Source organism: Heliconius melpomene, chromosome 14 (genome assembly GCF_056956725.1).
Source record: "Heliconius melpomene rosina isolate 202511_hmr_F chromosome 14, ASM5695672v1, whole genome shotgun sequence".
NCBI classification, from domain to species: domain Eukaryota; kingdom Metazoa; phylum Arthropoda; class Insecta; order Lepidoptera; family Nymphalidae; genus Heliconius; species Heliconius melpomene.
This window is the reverse complement of record NC_140402.1, coordinates 8,309,763-8,326,908: the sequence shown is the minus strand read 5'-3', so window position 1 is coordinate 8,326,908 and position 17,146 is coordinate 8,309,763. Positions and strand designations below refer to the sequence as shown.

Here is a 17,146-nt window from a genome sequence, read left to right as displayed (position 1 = left end):
AGAAATAAAAGAGAATACCTATATTTCCTTGATCTGGTAACAAGGTAAAGAGCGGCTTTGAGTACTGCTACTCAACATGCAATACCTACAGAATTTGGCGGAAAGTGGAGAACGGAAGTGAACAAATGGGAAGCTATAAAAAAAATAAAAAATAATGTCCAATATATTTTTTGTTATAGATATACATATACTGTTCTAACTCATAAAAAATCCATCCTGTATTGCCAGGAAAATAAAAAGAATTCAGTCCCCCGAGGGGGAATCAAAACCTCAATGGTTAGTTAGACACTTTGCAGCGCCAACGATCTTCAATTTGAACAATGCTTATCAAAATTTTTAGCTTTTTGTCGACCATCTTCGATGTTTTAAATAATGTTAACCACTTGTTAACATTATTTAAAACATCGAAGTTATTTTAAATGAAGACAAAAATATTTCTATTTTCGTATATAAGGTATCTGATATTGTTATTTCGTTTTACGGTCATGCGAAGATCATTAAATAAAGATTTTAACACTAGTTTTTAAAAACATACCCACGCATGTCGATATATTTAATACTTTTGTAGTATTTAGGTTTTTTTTTATTATCAAGCTGTCCCATATATAGCTGAGTAGGCGTAGGCAACGTAGTGCTAAAACACTTTGTTCCCTATATCCCACTGTCATGAGAACTGGAAACTCATCGCCGATGCGAAAATAATTAATATTATTTATGCAGTTATAGGCCGCTACTAGTGTAAATATATACTTAAACTAGGGACTGCTTGTACTACAACATTATTTAGTTTCTGATATGAATTACTTTTGTGGTATACCTAATAACATTATCATTTTAAAGATAATATCCATATATTGTAAACTAAACTTTCTGCTAATTCAAATAATTGAATAAACATTTTGTAGCAATCTTATCGCTTCCAGTAAGTACTATATTTTTTTATGTTGAATTTTGCACTACATTTAAATAAAAATCAAAATTGTTTTGGGTTCTATTACATTCATAAACGCATAATTAAAGTATCCTATTTCTTCAACGTACAGACAACGACGAACAGTTTTATTATATGAATATGTGTCACAAACTCACAGGTTATAAAGAAACAAGTAAACTTTACATCTACGAGTATATAAAATTAGTAAAAATTTTAGAGATCCGGTTAGCGCATACGATACCCATATTTTATAAATGCTACCGACAACTGAATAAATACTTAATCGATAATACATTTATGTCTTTAATCTTGTATTTTATAGTTTTATGATGTAGAACTATAAAATGAAAGGATTTTATAATCGTGAGGATTAAAGCGAAATGTGGTGCAGTTTGGTAATGAGTGTAGGTGATGTACGTGGGTTCGATTTCAAAGTGGGTTAATATATATTTTTTCTTTTTAGGTTACTGTACTTCAAAAAGACTACTAATAAGAATTTTATCTAATATCAAATATTTAGATATACGGCCACTTGGAGTTCAGAAAAAATCAAGCTTCTATATCCGCCTAACCAAAACTCACTTCACGTGCACCTACAGGTATGAAATATGGCACAAAGTAAGAACTTACGAAAAGTAAAAATTTATAGGTATTTCATTACAATTACATTACAAACTTGTACTTGTAGTCTTCATTTAAAATGAATGCATACGCCCGCTAACTTAAATTTATCAAGTTTTCGAAGTTCTATTATATTTTGAAAATTGGTACGGAACCTTCGAGCGAGCGAGTCCGACTCGCACTTGATCGGTTCCTTTTTAGTGTCACGCTGTACCCGCAATTGGTAGATATTTTCACTCATTTCGCGGCGTTGAGTTTTGCCACTCAACACGCAATGTCTTGAAAATTGAGGAGAATGTCGGAAAGAATCTACTTAACAATAAATTTCCTCTGCTTATAAAAAAACTAGTGGACCCGGACGCGGCTACGCCTGCTTGGACTATAAGAATATTTTCGCGTCGCTCATACTCATACTATGCCGCCCTAAGGCTAGGTCATTTCGAATCAGTGACATCTCCTTAATTATTTATTAGAATGTTATACAGTAAATTATAATTTCAATCTAGATGAAATGCTGAAAGTGACTATTATATATATTTTCATAAGGATGAATATCAAAATGTCGCGGTAACGGTTCCGTAGCGACGACGGTTGTTATTAACATGGCAGAATAAATTGCATGTCAAATTAGAAAGTACTTTAAAATATATTAGTATATATGTGTAATGTAATGTTATATAGCCTATAGCACTTCTGAAGAATGCAGCTTTCATACAAAACAAAAACAAAGTAAATCGGACCAGTAGACCCAGAGATCTTAGCATTCAAACAAACAAACAAACTCTTCCGCTTTATTATATTAGTATAGATATTATTATTAACAGGAACATTTATAAAATATATTATTAACAGGAAGTTCATATTATATACCTAACACCAAAAATACACAAATAAATCAAACCAAAACCTGTATCCATCTTTATCTTGTTTACTTTTTTAATATTGATGAACAGATAAAAGATTAACCTTAGGCCAAAAGCTAATGAGGAGAATAAATAATAATTTAATCGTATTCAATAGAATATCGATTTTGACCCCGACTCGAGTCGACATCGGCTATTGACCTAAGATTTGAGATATACAATTAATTTAGTCAATCGATTACCAATTATATATTATCTATCACAGTAGGTGAGGCCTGTCGTGGCATAGAGGTACGCGTGTTACTGTAAAAGCGACAGATTGTGGGTTCGATTCCTACTCGAGTAAATTAAATATTTAATATTTTCATTTCCTCGTTCTGGTAACGAGGCAAACCGCTGCGCTTATTTCCGCCACTCAACACGAGCTTCCAGAATTCAGGAACTGTCGTAATAAGGACGGGGTGTCTTAATACTAGGTTCCCAGGTTCCTTCTGCTTACCCTGCTTTGTGCAGAATACAGCGTATAGTGTACAGTGGCACAATGGCAGTGCCTTCGGAGTTACTTAAATTTTAGTCTTGTCAAGCCTTCGCATTAGTATCCTATTTATTGTAATTAATGATGATAGACTCCCTAAAGACTCCCTGAAGATATATCATACTAATATTACGTTTATATTTAATTCAACTGTCGCGTTTTAATACATTTCTCTAAGTTGATATCGAACCTGCAACCATCACGACAGGCGTGAGACGACATGCATTCTGCCAAATTGAAATTAATGGAACTCAAACATCATTAAAGTGCCTTTTTAAAATTTAGTCCAATGTATCTTTGTCTCTATATATTTAAAAAAATGTGTCTATAGTCTTCATGGCAACCTTACCTTGATAGTTATATAGGAATGTGATAGTTGTAGAGGAATGTTGTTGATGTTTAAAATATAAGGGATTCCCCGGTCTTTTAAGATGCCAGTGTCACTATATTAATAATTTAAAAAAAAATTAACATTCCATTTTTTTGTGTGGGTAAAATGCTGAATGGAGTGAATTGACACTATTCCTAAAATATACGTACGAGTATAAAGTCCCATGGACTACAATCCTAAAATAGGTACAGAAGCCTGTCAGGTGACAAACACAATTCTTAATTCATTTTACATAATAAACTATTATAATTTCATTTGACCACGGGAACGAAGCCACAGAAAAAAAGCCTAGTTTCTTTATAAATATTAAAAATAAACCGGAATTTGGTCCAACAATAACTATTGAATATCATAAAGGCAACTAGAAAGTCCTCGTTTATGACAGTGGAAGCATATAAATGATGGGGCACGATCAGTCACTGGACTTTCAAAGGAAGAGCTTTCCAAGACGATACATATTTGTCAAGATTGTGCGTGTGAATTGGTTTTAACTGTATATTTTGGATTATATAAGTTGTATTGATGATTCCGTATTATAAGGGAATTCTAGAAATCTATGTATGGATGGCCGCGCTAATCTCAGGAACTGTTATGGCTTCGATTCCCACTCGAGGAAATGAAATATGTAAATTGCCTTGTTAAGTGAAGGGTACAGCATGACGTTTAAAAAAGAATACGAAAGGAAAATCGATGTCTTCATATAATATTTTTCATTTTTCAGCATCAACCTGTATTCCGCATAAAGAAGGGTAAGCAGTGGATACATAGTGTTAAGAAACTCCGTTCTTCGCTTTTCAAATCGAGTGGCGAAAATCAACGTCACGCTTTGTTTTCTTACCAAAACGGAAACATTAAAAAAGCTCTATCCTTCGTGTGGGAATCGCATTCACAACCCTCGTAATAGCATTAAGAGACTATTCCACTGCGCCACTACGTCCTTACATAATATTGTGTTAAATATATTTCCTAATTCCGATAACGATAAATCATAACGCTAAATGAACGCAGTGACATGTCACTGTATTTAATGTTTTATTTGCTTTACATAAAGTTGGGTCATCAAACATTTTGTGGTTCCTTCCTTCCAAAGACCTCAGTCTTTCAGGCTTGGAGACGTCCAACTTATTAGAGACTATGTGTAGTATCTTTATATACATGTAGGCCAGCAAATTAAGAGTGTGGGTTCAAATCCTTGAGAAACTTGGAAGATATATGTCGCTGACGTAATAACTCCTAAACAATACAATTATCGATTGAAAATTAATACCATAGAGGTCGTAGTGGCGCGGTGGCATGTCGTCTAATGATAGGATCGATTCCCACTCGAAACATAAATTGTTAATTCCATTATGAACCTGTTATCAGAGTAACAGGTTCACTCTGCTTACATTAGTATGTGCGGTATACAACAAAATGCAGAAATTCGGAAAATCCTACTGAAAAGGCAAAATACAGGATTTTACGTTTCATAGTCCACGCATACGAAGTTATGGACTACAATTTGTTTTAATATACACTGACCAAAAAAAAAAACAAATGCCTTGACAGTAACTGCCTTATTAAATTTACACTGAAGCTCACGAACCAATAAACTTTGACGATCTTTAACTAGCGCGTTAATTAAAATATATATAAACATGTACATAACATACAATATACATATATATTTGGAGGCCATAGTGGCGCAGTGGTACTATGGTGCGACCGTAAACACGAAGGTTGTGGGTTGATTCCCACTCGAGGGGAAATATTCAATATTTTCATTTTCTCCTTCTGGTGACGAGGCGAACCGCGACGTTGAGTTCAGCCACTCAAATCACAATACCTCCAGAATTCGGCTGTAAGTGAGGAATGAAGGTGTCTTAATAGGAACGGAGTGTCTTAACAGTAGGTGTGTATGTAAGTATCCAGCTAAAAAATGCATAATAAAATAAAATAAGTCAGCTTCACGCTGTATCCCGCACACATCAGGGTAGGCAGAGGGAACCTAGTGTTAAGCCTCACTTTCCTCCGAATTCTGGAAGCATTGCGTGTTGAGTTTTTAACGAAGAAATTCAGCGCCGTTCTTTTGCCTCGACACCATAATATTATAGTAAAGAAAACATAATATTATAGTATATCCATATATATTTATTACTAACTTTTGTGACTTGAACTTGAGTGCATCACAACACCTTTACATACGTTTCTAAAATAGGAAAACTCAACTAATCTCGATCTTATCACCTCGTGATAAGAGAACACAGTGCCCATTTTAAATTATTCCAAAGTAATTCATACCTTGTTTTGGATGTCCTGAGCACGTTTTTTGGGTGAGTATTGTATGAGTATAAAAAGCAAAAGTAGAATCTTGATGTGTCAGTGCGAGTCGTTCCACCAGAGTAGCAGCGTAGACCTATTGCGATCATGTTTCTGGTAAAATTTTCTTATTTTTCTTTCTTGTTTTATATAGGAAGTCTGTACGCAAATCTTGGGCTGGTTTGTAAAATATTAAATGTCAATCTCGTAAGCTTTTAAATTTATTTATAAAATAATTTTGTATATATTTTTATAGCTTCACACTGTATCCCGTACAGAACTGGGTAGGCAGAGGGAACCTGTGAACCTAGTATTAAAACACTCGGTTGAGTAGCAGAACTCAACCCCGCGCTTCGCCTGGTTACCAGCGACGAAATGATAATAAAAAATATTTTATTTCCCCGAGTGGGAATCGAACCCACAACTAGTCGCGTTGTCAGTTGATATATTATAGTTGACGTTCATATTATTAATTGTAAATAAATATTTTAATCTTAATATAATTGATTAAATAAAAGTACTATTTTAGTAATTATTTTTCTTATTTTCAGATTATTTTCGCCGCTTTAATAGCGGCGGGGGAGACCGCTAAGTTAGATCGCACATACTTACCTCCAATATCGGCTGCTACCGCTGGAGGCGGTCCAGGAAGTCTTCAACTACCGTTTTCAAGGTCAAACGAAGGTGCTCCAGAAAACCAAGACATACCAACTGGAGGTTTTGTTAATAACCACCAAGGAGTCGTAGTAGAATCTGCTTTGGCAGGAACTAGAGCATCAGGGCCACAAAGTGCATTGGGTGGTCCAAGAATTTCGTATGGATCATCAGATTCCAAAGTAGGTGATGCTGCATTCAGAGTGACTAATGACCGTTTTCCTCAAGGTCCTGCAAGTGAACTTGGTCCTAATGGAGAACCAGATCTATCTGCCTTCCATAGACCTCCGTCTTTCAAGCCTGGAAACATCCAAATTATAAGAGATTATGTGTCTAACACCGTCAAATACCAAAATAATATTGGTCTTGACAAATTCAACTATGCCTTCGAAACGGATAACGGAATAAAGATGGCAGAAAACGGGATTTCCAGGAACGGAATCCAGGCCCAAGGAGGTTACTCGTATACTGGAGACGATGGGAAAGTGTATAGTGTTGTTTATACTGCTGATAAGAACGGATACAGGCCGACTGGCAACCATTTGCCAACTCCTCCGCCCATTCCAGCGGAAATATTGGAATCTTTGAAGCAAAACGCTAGGGATGAAGCAGCTGGCTTGGTTGATGATGGTAAGTGATTACCCTGATATTGATTATTTAACTATCTATTTGTTGATTTGTTTTTCTTTTCGTTTCTTTAAATGATTTTCTAATAAATTTAATTTTTTATATTATTCAAATAGAGCAAATTTTCGAGTTTTATGACATAATTAAGAAAAATATTCTTTATTTTTATCACTATGACCTTGATCTTTTTTTATTTTTTGGGCGTATCATATTATCCTAATTAATATATGAATGCATAGTAATTCCGATGTTTTAATATTCGTAATGTATACAATTTTTTTTAACTTTTATATTTTCAAACCAGTTCTTCTATTTCTTCCTAGTACTTAACAATAATACCTTAAAAAAATGTCTAATTATCGATTCGAGTTTTATACTGTACCATAAAGATAAAATATTGAAATATCTGTTTTTACAACGACTTTGCGTTTATTAAGTTAAATTAAAACAGCTTGACGCTATATCCCGCAAACAGTAGGATAAGTAGAGCAAACCTAGTGTTAAGTTTTCGCCAAATTCTGGAGGCATTGCAAGTTGAGTGGCGGAACTCAACACCGCACTTTTACCTCGATACCAGAGCAAAGAAATGAAAATATAAGGTTAAATAAATATTTCATTTTCTTGAGTGGGGATCGAACCTACAATCAGTCAGACTGGCCTCTATTTATATAATATATTAAATTATTTTTACATAGATATTTTTTTTTCTCTTTATCAATAATTCTTTTATTATACCTATTTATAAAATAATACATTTGAAACAAAGTTATTATACATCACTAGTTTTATTACACTATATGAACAAAAGACGGCACAAAAATGCTTTAGGTCGTTAACCTTTACATAACGATTTAATAACGGCTACTCGAAGTCGTAAAATGTATTGTGATGATCGTAGGTTCGATAACGAGTGGGTAGGCTCACGTTTGTTTTGCAAATTAAAAAAAATGTTACCGACACTTAGAGATACCAATTAGCGTTTAATTAACATTAAACGATATTAACCTTAATAAAACGATTAATTTATAATTTTTTATAGCGTCACGCTATATACTGGATCTAGAAGGGTACGCAGAGGAACCTAGTGTTAAAACACTCCGTTCCCTATTTTCTGTTCAAAAAGTTTGAGACAGAGAGATGAAAATGAAAATATTTAATTTGCTCGAGTAGGAATCGAATCGTCGTGTTTATTAATTAGAGTTTAATTAGCATTAGTTTTATTTTAACTGTAAATACGACGGTTATTGGTACGATTCCCACTCTAAGAAATGAATAATATTAATATCTTAGCCACTCAACATACAATGTCTCGAACATTGGGCGGAAAGTGGGGAACGGAATAGTCAAATCCGGGTTCCCTCTGCCTACTTGAGTTATAAAAGTTGTTTAAGTTCGATTTCCTCCAAGATAAAAGCAGGCGTGGCGTTAGGTTCTACGACTCAACAAGAAATGAATGGAGAGTCTTGACACTGGCTTAACTCTGGACTGATCTTGACACATTGATTCTGGACATAAAAATGTTGCATCAGAGATGTGACCTCTTTATCGGGATGGGTATTTTTTTTCGGATGTTGATGATTTCAATAAGAAATTAAGAAACTACTTCTCACTCAGAATCATTCATTAACGTCTAATTGTCATAAAGTCAGGTTTAAACTTATAAAAAATAATGATTTGCATACTTTGACATATTACAAACTCTGTTAAATGTTAAATAAAAGCTTATAATAAACATAAATTTTAATAGTCAACAAAATTTTATGACTCTCAAACTAATTTTGTTTTATTTCAATGAAGTTTTCAATTCATAGTTTAAAAAACTAGCTTTAAGCTTTTTCCTGCTTAGTAATATTCAGAACTTAGTGTCAAGACACTCTCGAAAAGTGGGGTTCCAATTTTCGAGATATTTCCGTGTTGAATTGTGGAACTTAACGTCGTACTTTGACAAAACGTAATTTTAAGTGGATTTTTTTTCTAATTATCGAATTCGAATTTTCATAGTAAATTGTTTCATTAATAATTCACTAAACGGATTTAAGTTTTCACATACTGCTATAATTAAATTTACATACATTTATATATGATATAGAATATTAATGTAACTTCGTATTACTTTGCTGACATGTTTCAATTAACTTTAACTAGATATGTTCATCTATAGTAACATTAAAAAGTGTAAGCATTTGTTTGCTTAGACGCGCTAAGCTTAGGAACTAATGCAGGCCTCAAACAGTTCAAATATTTCTTTATAATATAAAACAGTATTATAAAAAGGTCTACAAAATTACCTACGTTATAATATATTGCAAACCTGTTTTGCTTAAGTTCAGAGGCAGAGGTAGTTTAGTGTTAAGATACTCCGTTTTCATTCACGCACAATTTTTTGAGGCATTGCGTGTTGAGTGGCAGAACTCACCGTCGCACTTTGAAAAAAAAATTCATTCCCCTGAGTGACAACCTTCATTCCTTTAAACTCATCATCATATATTTAAATTGTCATTCCTCTAGTTAAAAAGCTATGCTGAAAAAAATATTTTTGAAATATGATGTGATCTCAAATATTATGAATTCGATTCCTTCTCATATATATATATATATTTTGGATAGGTACAACGTGTAAAAAATAATATATTTAAGTGATGTAAATGACTAAATACAAAAACAGCTTAGTAAAAGTAAATATTACACATGTTGATGACAAGTTAGCCTTGTTTAACATGAACGAGTAATTTTAGACATTTAAAAAGTTAATTAATATCAAAAGTTATTCAGACAGGTATAGAGATATGTATGTATTTCCGTGTTTTTATTGACTGCATCGCGTCCACATCTTTTTTACCTATTTAAATTAAAGTTATAAATATTATGGCCTATGTGATTGTAAATGGTTGTGAATTCGATTCTCATTTGGAAAATGTTTTTATTTCTTCGCATTGGTAACAAGACAAAGCGCGGCGTTGAGTTACGCCATTCTACACTACTCTGCTATATGCGGAATACAGAGTGAAACCACTTTATGCTCTTCATTTTCTCATTTTAGAAACACGTTAACCTCATGGTATTTTAACAAACAAAGTAAAATATTTGAAAATACTAGTATTTGATATTGAACTTACAACCATTGAGTAGAGTCCGGTATTTGTCAACTACACCACATTGGATACCCATTGATTACACACTCGTGTATTTTAATTTTAAATATCACATTGTACATACACGCAACGGTTGAGATATTTTGCTTATTGAACCTGGGAAGCTAGTGTTAATTGTTCCCATTAAGATACTTCCGTTCCCAATTTTTAGCCAGCCGTTATGCCAATAGAAATGCCTTCGCAACTAATTTTCTTCTTCTTATGTGGTGTTATATATTTAAATTGAATATAGTCCAAAATTTAAATAATAGTGGGGTTCAATTTCAAATCCTATTAAATTAATTTCGTGGAAAATTTGTATATATTTGTAACTACTAAAAACAAAGACAAAAATACAATTTATTAAATCATAACGTCAATATTTAGATAAAAAATAATTAATATAATAACGCCTTCAAACGCTTAAAGGTTTTTGTTTTTGCTTGAACACATCCCATTCACATTGTAGGTACATTAGAATAACTAAATGCCTATTGTGTACATTGACAGACATATTGCCGACTGACAAATTGTTTGGAGTCATTGACAAATGAATGACAACTTTCATTTTTTATTTACAGGCTCATACGATGCAAAGAAATACAATACAGAAGACAATTACGCAGAAAATGAAGCTAATGATAAATATAATGATAGACAATCGAATAAATTTGGCGATCGACCTGTATTTGCTGGCGGATTCATCAATCAAAACCAACAAGCCTTTGTAGCACCGAGCTTTAATGGGCAATTTGGAGTTAATGACGGTTCCAAGGATACGGCGTTTTCTAAACCTGATTCTTCGAGATTTGGCAGTTTAGTGCAAAGTGATAATAGATTCGGTTCTATAAGAGAGCCTTCTAAGGACAACGCAAATAATTTGCTTAGCAACAAGCAAACAGAAAATCAATTTCCATCCACTGCTATCAGCGCAGCTAATCCAGATATTGAAGCTAAGCCACTGTCGCAGCAAAAGTTACAGGAACAAAAGCCATTTGTGAAACCTTCATTTAATAGGCCAAGCTCATATGACACGTCTAACCTTGGTATACTTTCTTCAAGTGTTGGTTCATCGCAGCCAATTTCTGTTAGCTCATTTGGTCAATCGAATCAAGGACCAGCAAATAACTTTGGAAGTGGAAACAACAAGCTCAGTGGCCAAGCTTTCCAGTATCAACCCACTCAAGGATCATTTAACTTAAATGCCAATCAAGGGTTACCTATTGAACAAAATTCTAACCATAATAAGCCCTTTTCGGTCCAAAGTACTTTAACGTCTAGTCAACCCTCAACCGGTTATTTCACAAGTCAGCCCACACAACAATTTTCTTCTTCTAACGTACAATCTAGTCAAAACGGCCGCTTACCTGGATCTCAATTCTCATCGTTGCCAACAAAATCAAATCAACCTGTATTTACCATTCCTCTGAAACCTTCGTTCCCAACTAAACCGCCTTTAACTACTCTAACAACGCCTTTAGAGTCGTTTAGTGTAACGAATGAAGGTGAATCGTTTTCACAAAGTGATTTAAATAAAAAAGAAGAATTAGATAATAAAAAAATATTAACAACACCTCAAGAATTTACAGCATCTTTAAGTCAATCCAGTCAATCCACTCCAAATATGCAAGGAGATTCTTCTACCAGTTACACTGGATCTGACAGACCTTCATTTATTTCACTAGATAATAGATTTTCAAGCGCTCAGACAACACAATCAACAGACTCTACCCAATTTATTCAACCACAAGCCCCTGATCATTCTTACATCTACAATAGACCTAACAAGCCGTTTAACACGCCATTTGTTGGAACAGGGTCTATTTCTTCTACTAGTCCAAATAGTCAAGTGACGTCCTTATTACCTCAAACGTCTTTCTTCACAAACGCACCTCAGACATTGATATCTTCTATGAAAAACGGAGCTGTAATAGGGCCTCAATCAGCTAACTTAAGTAGAGTTACTCAAGCTTCATTATCATTTCCGTCTAGAGTTTCTGGAGTTTCAACTCATCTAAATACTAAGCCATCCTTTAATACTCCAAGTGCGTCTACATTTTCCCAAATTATTCCAACAGCAATGACTGCCACAGCACAAATATTTTCAATTCCAAATAGTGAAACAATAAGTTCTCAAGGCATTCAAGAAATACAATATCAAGATGGAAATACAAGCTTACCATCACAACAAAATACTGAAGAAGTATATCAGTATCCTAAGCCCACTACGGTTCTCCCTTCTCAAAGTGAAAAGCAAAATCTTCAATCTGGGCAAGAAAATAGCGCTAGCAAAGATTCTTCTTTCCCACAATTTAATGTGTTTGGTACTCGAAAGCCGACAACACAGCAAAGTTCATTTAACATAAAACCTCATTCACAGTTTTTCCAAGGTGCGTTTAATAATAAAGGACCTAATGTACCCCTATTCTCAAAACTTGACCAACAAAATGCACCACAAGTGGATTCAGATAAAACACAAAATCAAGCTTCTGGTCTTAACTCGCAACCTCAATTTGGACAGCAAAATTTCCCAACTTTACCGAAAAATCCTGGTCAATCTTTTGGATCTCAATCTAGACCACAACTACCAGAAATTGGACTTTTTGGTGATAAAGGACAATTAAATCTAAGCTCTGCATCTCAATTTGGTTCCAAACCATTTACAAGTGCATCATCTTTTTCTCAAGGTACTTCTAGTGGTTTTAATACTCCAAGTATTCTTTTACCAACTAAACAAGATACTTCTTTCAAGCCTACTGAGGAACCTACCTCTCAAAATACACAATCTGTTTTCAATAACAAAGAAACAACATCTTCGCAATCACAAGAATCAGTGCAACCTTCTTTTCCTGCATTTACCAAGCCATTTGGATTTGATACTCAGAAACCATTAAGTCAATTTGGACAACAACATTCATTTTCTTCTAGGCACCCAGCAACAGATCTTACTTCACCAGTTATTTCGCAATTCCCATCTCTTACATCTAAATTTGGGAATAAACCTATCTCAGTAGGTACTCAGTTTGGCACATTTAATACGCAAAATAAATTATCTGACTTCAGTGCACAAAACTCATTTACTTCTAAGAAACCGTTCAGTCAAACATCTCCCAATTCACAGGAGAGTACACAGTTTATTCAAAATACCTCAAGTAGTGAACAGACAACCATGTTTGAACAAGCTGGTGATTCAGCGGATGATAAACATTCCACGTTACTTCCTTCATCGACACAATTCCAAACTGGTTCCTTTGACGAACAACGTCCTACCACTCAGTTTGGTCAGTCCAGTTTCTCTATTACTTCACTAAAACCGTCTATTCAATCTCAATTTGGAAGTCAGCAAGGCATTTCAACATTTGGACAAGGAAGTTTTAATGATAAAGAATCTACGCCTTCGCAATTTGATCAATCCACTCAACAATTTGGAACAGATTTAAAAAATAAACTGTCAACACAAATGCCGAGTTCATCTCAAGTAGAATATAATGACTTTAATAAAGAAACGACTAATACTCAATTTAATGTACCTTCTAGCTTTGATCAGTTTCTTTCAACAAATCAACCTTCACAGCTTAGTACGCTGTTTACCGGACAACTCGGACAAGACAATGAATCGAAAACCACGACAAGTATTCAATTTGATAATAAGCAACAAACTATAAGTTCTAATGAGCCGTCTACTTTAATCTCGAGTACATTTGAAATTCAAGCCCCCACTCAAAGTTCTGAATTTGGTCAAATATATGATTATAAGAAACCCGCTCAAGTGCTTCTAACCCCATCTCAAAAACAAGATAGGCCACAATTCCAAGCCAATATACAATTTGGCCAACAAGGCTTATTAAATACCCAAAAAGGAAAACCTGCACAATTTTCGCAGTCATTATTTAACTCTCCGAGCTCACAATTTAACATTGCAAATGAAGACAAAGTAGAATTTGTAACACAGCAAAATAGTTTAGGAACCTTCCCAAGTACACAAGACGGAGCATTTTCAACTTCTCAAAATTCGGATCAAAGTAGTGGAGAGATTTATGACTATAACAAACCAAGCACACAATTTGGCCAGCAAGGTATATTCAATGTTCAAAAAGAAAAGCCAGCGCAGTTCACAAAGCCCTTATTTAACTCACAATTTACAACAAATGAAGATAAAACAGAAACTGCCACTCAGGAAAATATTCTGACAGGCTTCCCAAGTACTCCGGAAGTTTCATCTTCCACGTCACAAAATGCTGGCCAAAATAATGGCGAAATTTATGAATATAACAAATCGAATAAGCAATTTGGTCAGCAACAGTCAGTACCTCTCCAAAAAGAGAATCCTGCACAATTTTCGCAGACTTCATTTAATTTCGCAAGTTCACAATTCTCCACAATTGATGATAAATCAGAATCTGTTACCCAGGAAAATATTTTGACAGGCATGCCAAGCACCCAAGATTTTTCTTCTATATCAGACAAATCTGATCAAAGTACTGGAGAAATTTACGAATATAACAAGCCCGAACAGAGTTTATCTACTTCATCAGAAAATGATGGAACTACACAATTCGGACAAAAAATACAAAGTACTTCTAACGTGAATAGAGAAGATTTCTTTTCAAATCAACACACTGATGATGACCAGAACAAAAATACCGATGAACAAACATCTACTACATCCGGAGAAGTAAATGAACAGCCTCGTCCTCAGTTAGCTTTCCACAGCGCGTGCTGTGGAGGCTTATTCAAAAGACCTTTAGGCTCAAACAACTTGAATCCTTCTTTCAACATATTTAACCGGAATAAGGATTCTATTCCTAATCAAAAACCAAGCGAAGTTGATCAATCTATAGATAAACAGAATATAGAACCGGAAAAAGCCAGTTCCTTTACAGGAGTGGGTGAAAAATTCCCTAGTTCACGAAAACCTCCGAGTTTCGATGTAAATGGATATCACTACTGAGTGCCTTTAGACATTTCCTAATATTATTATTTGGTGAAACAATGACCAAATTGCACTTACAAGCACTTAATTAGGTTAATTTATACGGGAATGCTATTAATAAACTTCGATTGTCTACTGCAATATTTCAAAAAGTGCAAATACGTCTTTGTTGCACCAAATGAGAAATATATAACGTGAATAGTGCTTAGTATTCGTATATAAGTTTCAAGTGATAAAATTAATGTAAGATATAAAGTATGTAATGGTAAATTATTTTGTAAATAAAATGGGAATGATGTAATTTTTACAATAAAAATGGTGAATTTAAAGAGGGGTTTTTTATTTTAACTTTATTTAATCAAGATCAAGTGTTCTTTCAGCTTCATGCTGTATCCCGCAAATAACAAGATAGATAGAGGGAATATTATGTCCCCAATCCCAATTTTCCATCCCTCAAGTGGGAATTGTACCCATAACAGGAGAAAAAGGAGCGGTTTCAAGTGCCGCTACCTCGAAACTTTGATATGTTTTGTAAAATATCTTTTTATGTATTTCTAATATATATTTCTAAAAAATAATATGTGTTTTAATCCTATTATTAAAACACATATTATTATTTTTTAATTTAAGCTGCGTGGCGATCGGGATTCGGGATTGGGGATTCTCCCCAACAAAATGCGGTGTTAAGTTTCTCTGGCACAGCGTGGCGTTGAGTTTCGCCACTCAACAGGCAGGCCTCAAGCATCTGCCGGAAAGTAGAGACCGAATGAAGCACTACGTTCCCAGTTTCCCTCTGCCTACCCTACCCTAAATAAATATTAAGTAAATGTAATTTATATTTATTTAAATATATAAAATAAAGCATGTAATTACATTATTCAAACACGAATGACACCACTATTTTGTTTATACCAATTGATACAGTCCTCATTAGAGGCTCTCGTGATATCCTGTACGATTTCGTTCTAACACGACAGCTGGCAATGGCGTAATTTTAACGCTTACTTAGTAATAAAATAAACAAATATATATAACTAGCCGTAGCCCGCAATTTCGCTTGCTCGAAATTTAAATGTTTCCAAAGAAATTTGAAGAAATCCTTATCCAGTGGTCCTCTATACTCCCTAATCTTCCTCCATGCCAAATTTCAGCATTCTAAGTCGCTTAGTTATGAATTTATTTTTTTAACTTCATGCTGCATCTCGCACACAGTAGGATAAATAAAAGGAACCTGGGAACTTTCGTTCACCACTTTCCGCCGCTTTTTGTTGAGTGGCAAACCAAACGGTATTTGCCTCGTTGCGTTATAAAAATATTAAATATTTTATTTCTTATCCTCCCTTATCCCCTAATATTTCTTTTCCTTGAACGGGAATCGAATTCACAACCTGCGTACTTTCAATCGTACTGCACCACGACAAGCCTTACCTACATTTTATATTCCCTTAAATTGAACATAAGTAGATTTTAATAAAATATCCTAGAGTTCTCTCTACCTCAGTTGTGAAGTAACATAATATTCAAATTCAAATTCAAATTAAAAATATTCTTTATTTAAATAGGCAATAATTATAAGCACTTTTGAATCGTCGAATGAACATATGAACAAAAAGCTACCACCGGTTCGGAAGGCAGTTCTGCTGAGAAGAGCCGGCAAGAAACTCAACAGTTGCTCTTTTCAAAATCAATGGTACAATCTATTACATTAGCTGGCAGCTATCCTGCATTACATTCAATAGACATTAATTCCATACATGTTTATCCTCTAAATACTCTTGAACAGTGTAATAAGCTTTACTTGTTAGATTTTTTTTACAGATATTTTAAATTTTGGAAGTGGCAAACTAAGAATACACTGCGGAATTTTATTATATACACGTATACTCAGACCCATAAAGGATTTATTAACTTTTTGGAGGCGAAAACTTGGAGTAACAAGCTTATCTTTATTTCTCGTTTCTATCGTATGACTATCACTATTTTTGCTATGACAATGTATATTTTGTAACACCATCACTATCCACCATATCACCATCGATGAAATTTAATATAAAAATTTACTACTAAATGCTTCTCTCTAGGGAAAATTACCCATGGCTGAACTCCAGGAGTAATATTAAATATCCCGTGGATAAAAATACTTATACGAGTATTTGTAA

At 34.1% G+C, this 17,146-nt stretch overlaps 1 protein-coding gene across 1 annotated transcript; it reads left to right on the top strand.

Annotated features, from left to right (window-relative positions):
* Window positions 1-5,750: 5,750 nt before the first annotated feature.
* On the top strand, window positions 5,751-15,303 carry LOC146532285 (uncharacterized). Its single transcript, XM_085197770.1, has 3 exons — window positions 5,751-5,759; window positions 6,194-6,926; window positions 10,636-15,303. Exons 1-3 carry the CDS (start codon window positions 5,751-5,753, stop codon window positions 15,003-15,005), a joined length of 5,112 nt encoding a protein of 1,703 aa, XP_085053896.1. The 3' UTR covers window positions 15,006-15,303.
* The last annotated feature ends 1,843 nt before the right edge of the window (window positions 15,304-17,146 follow it).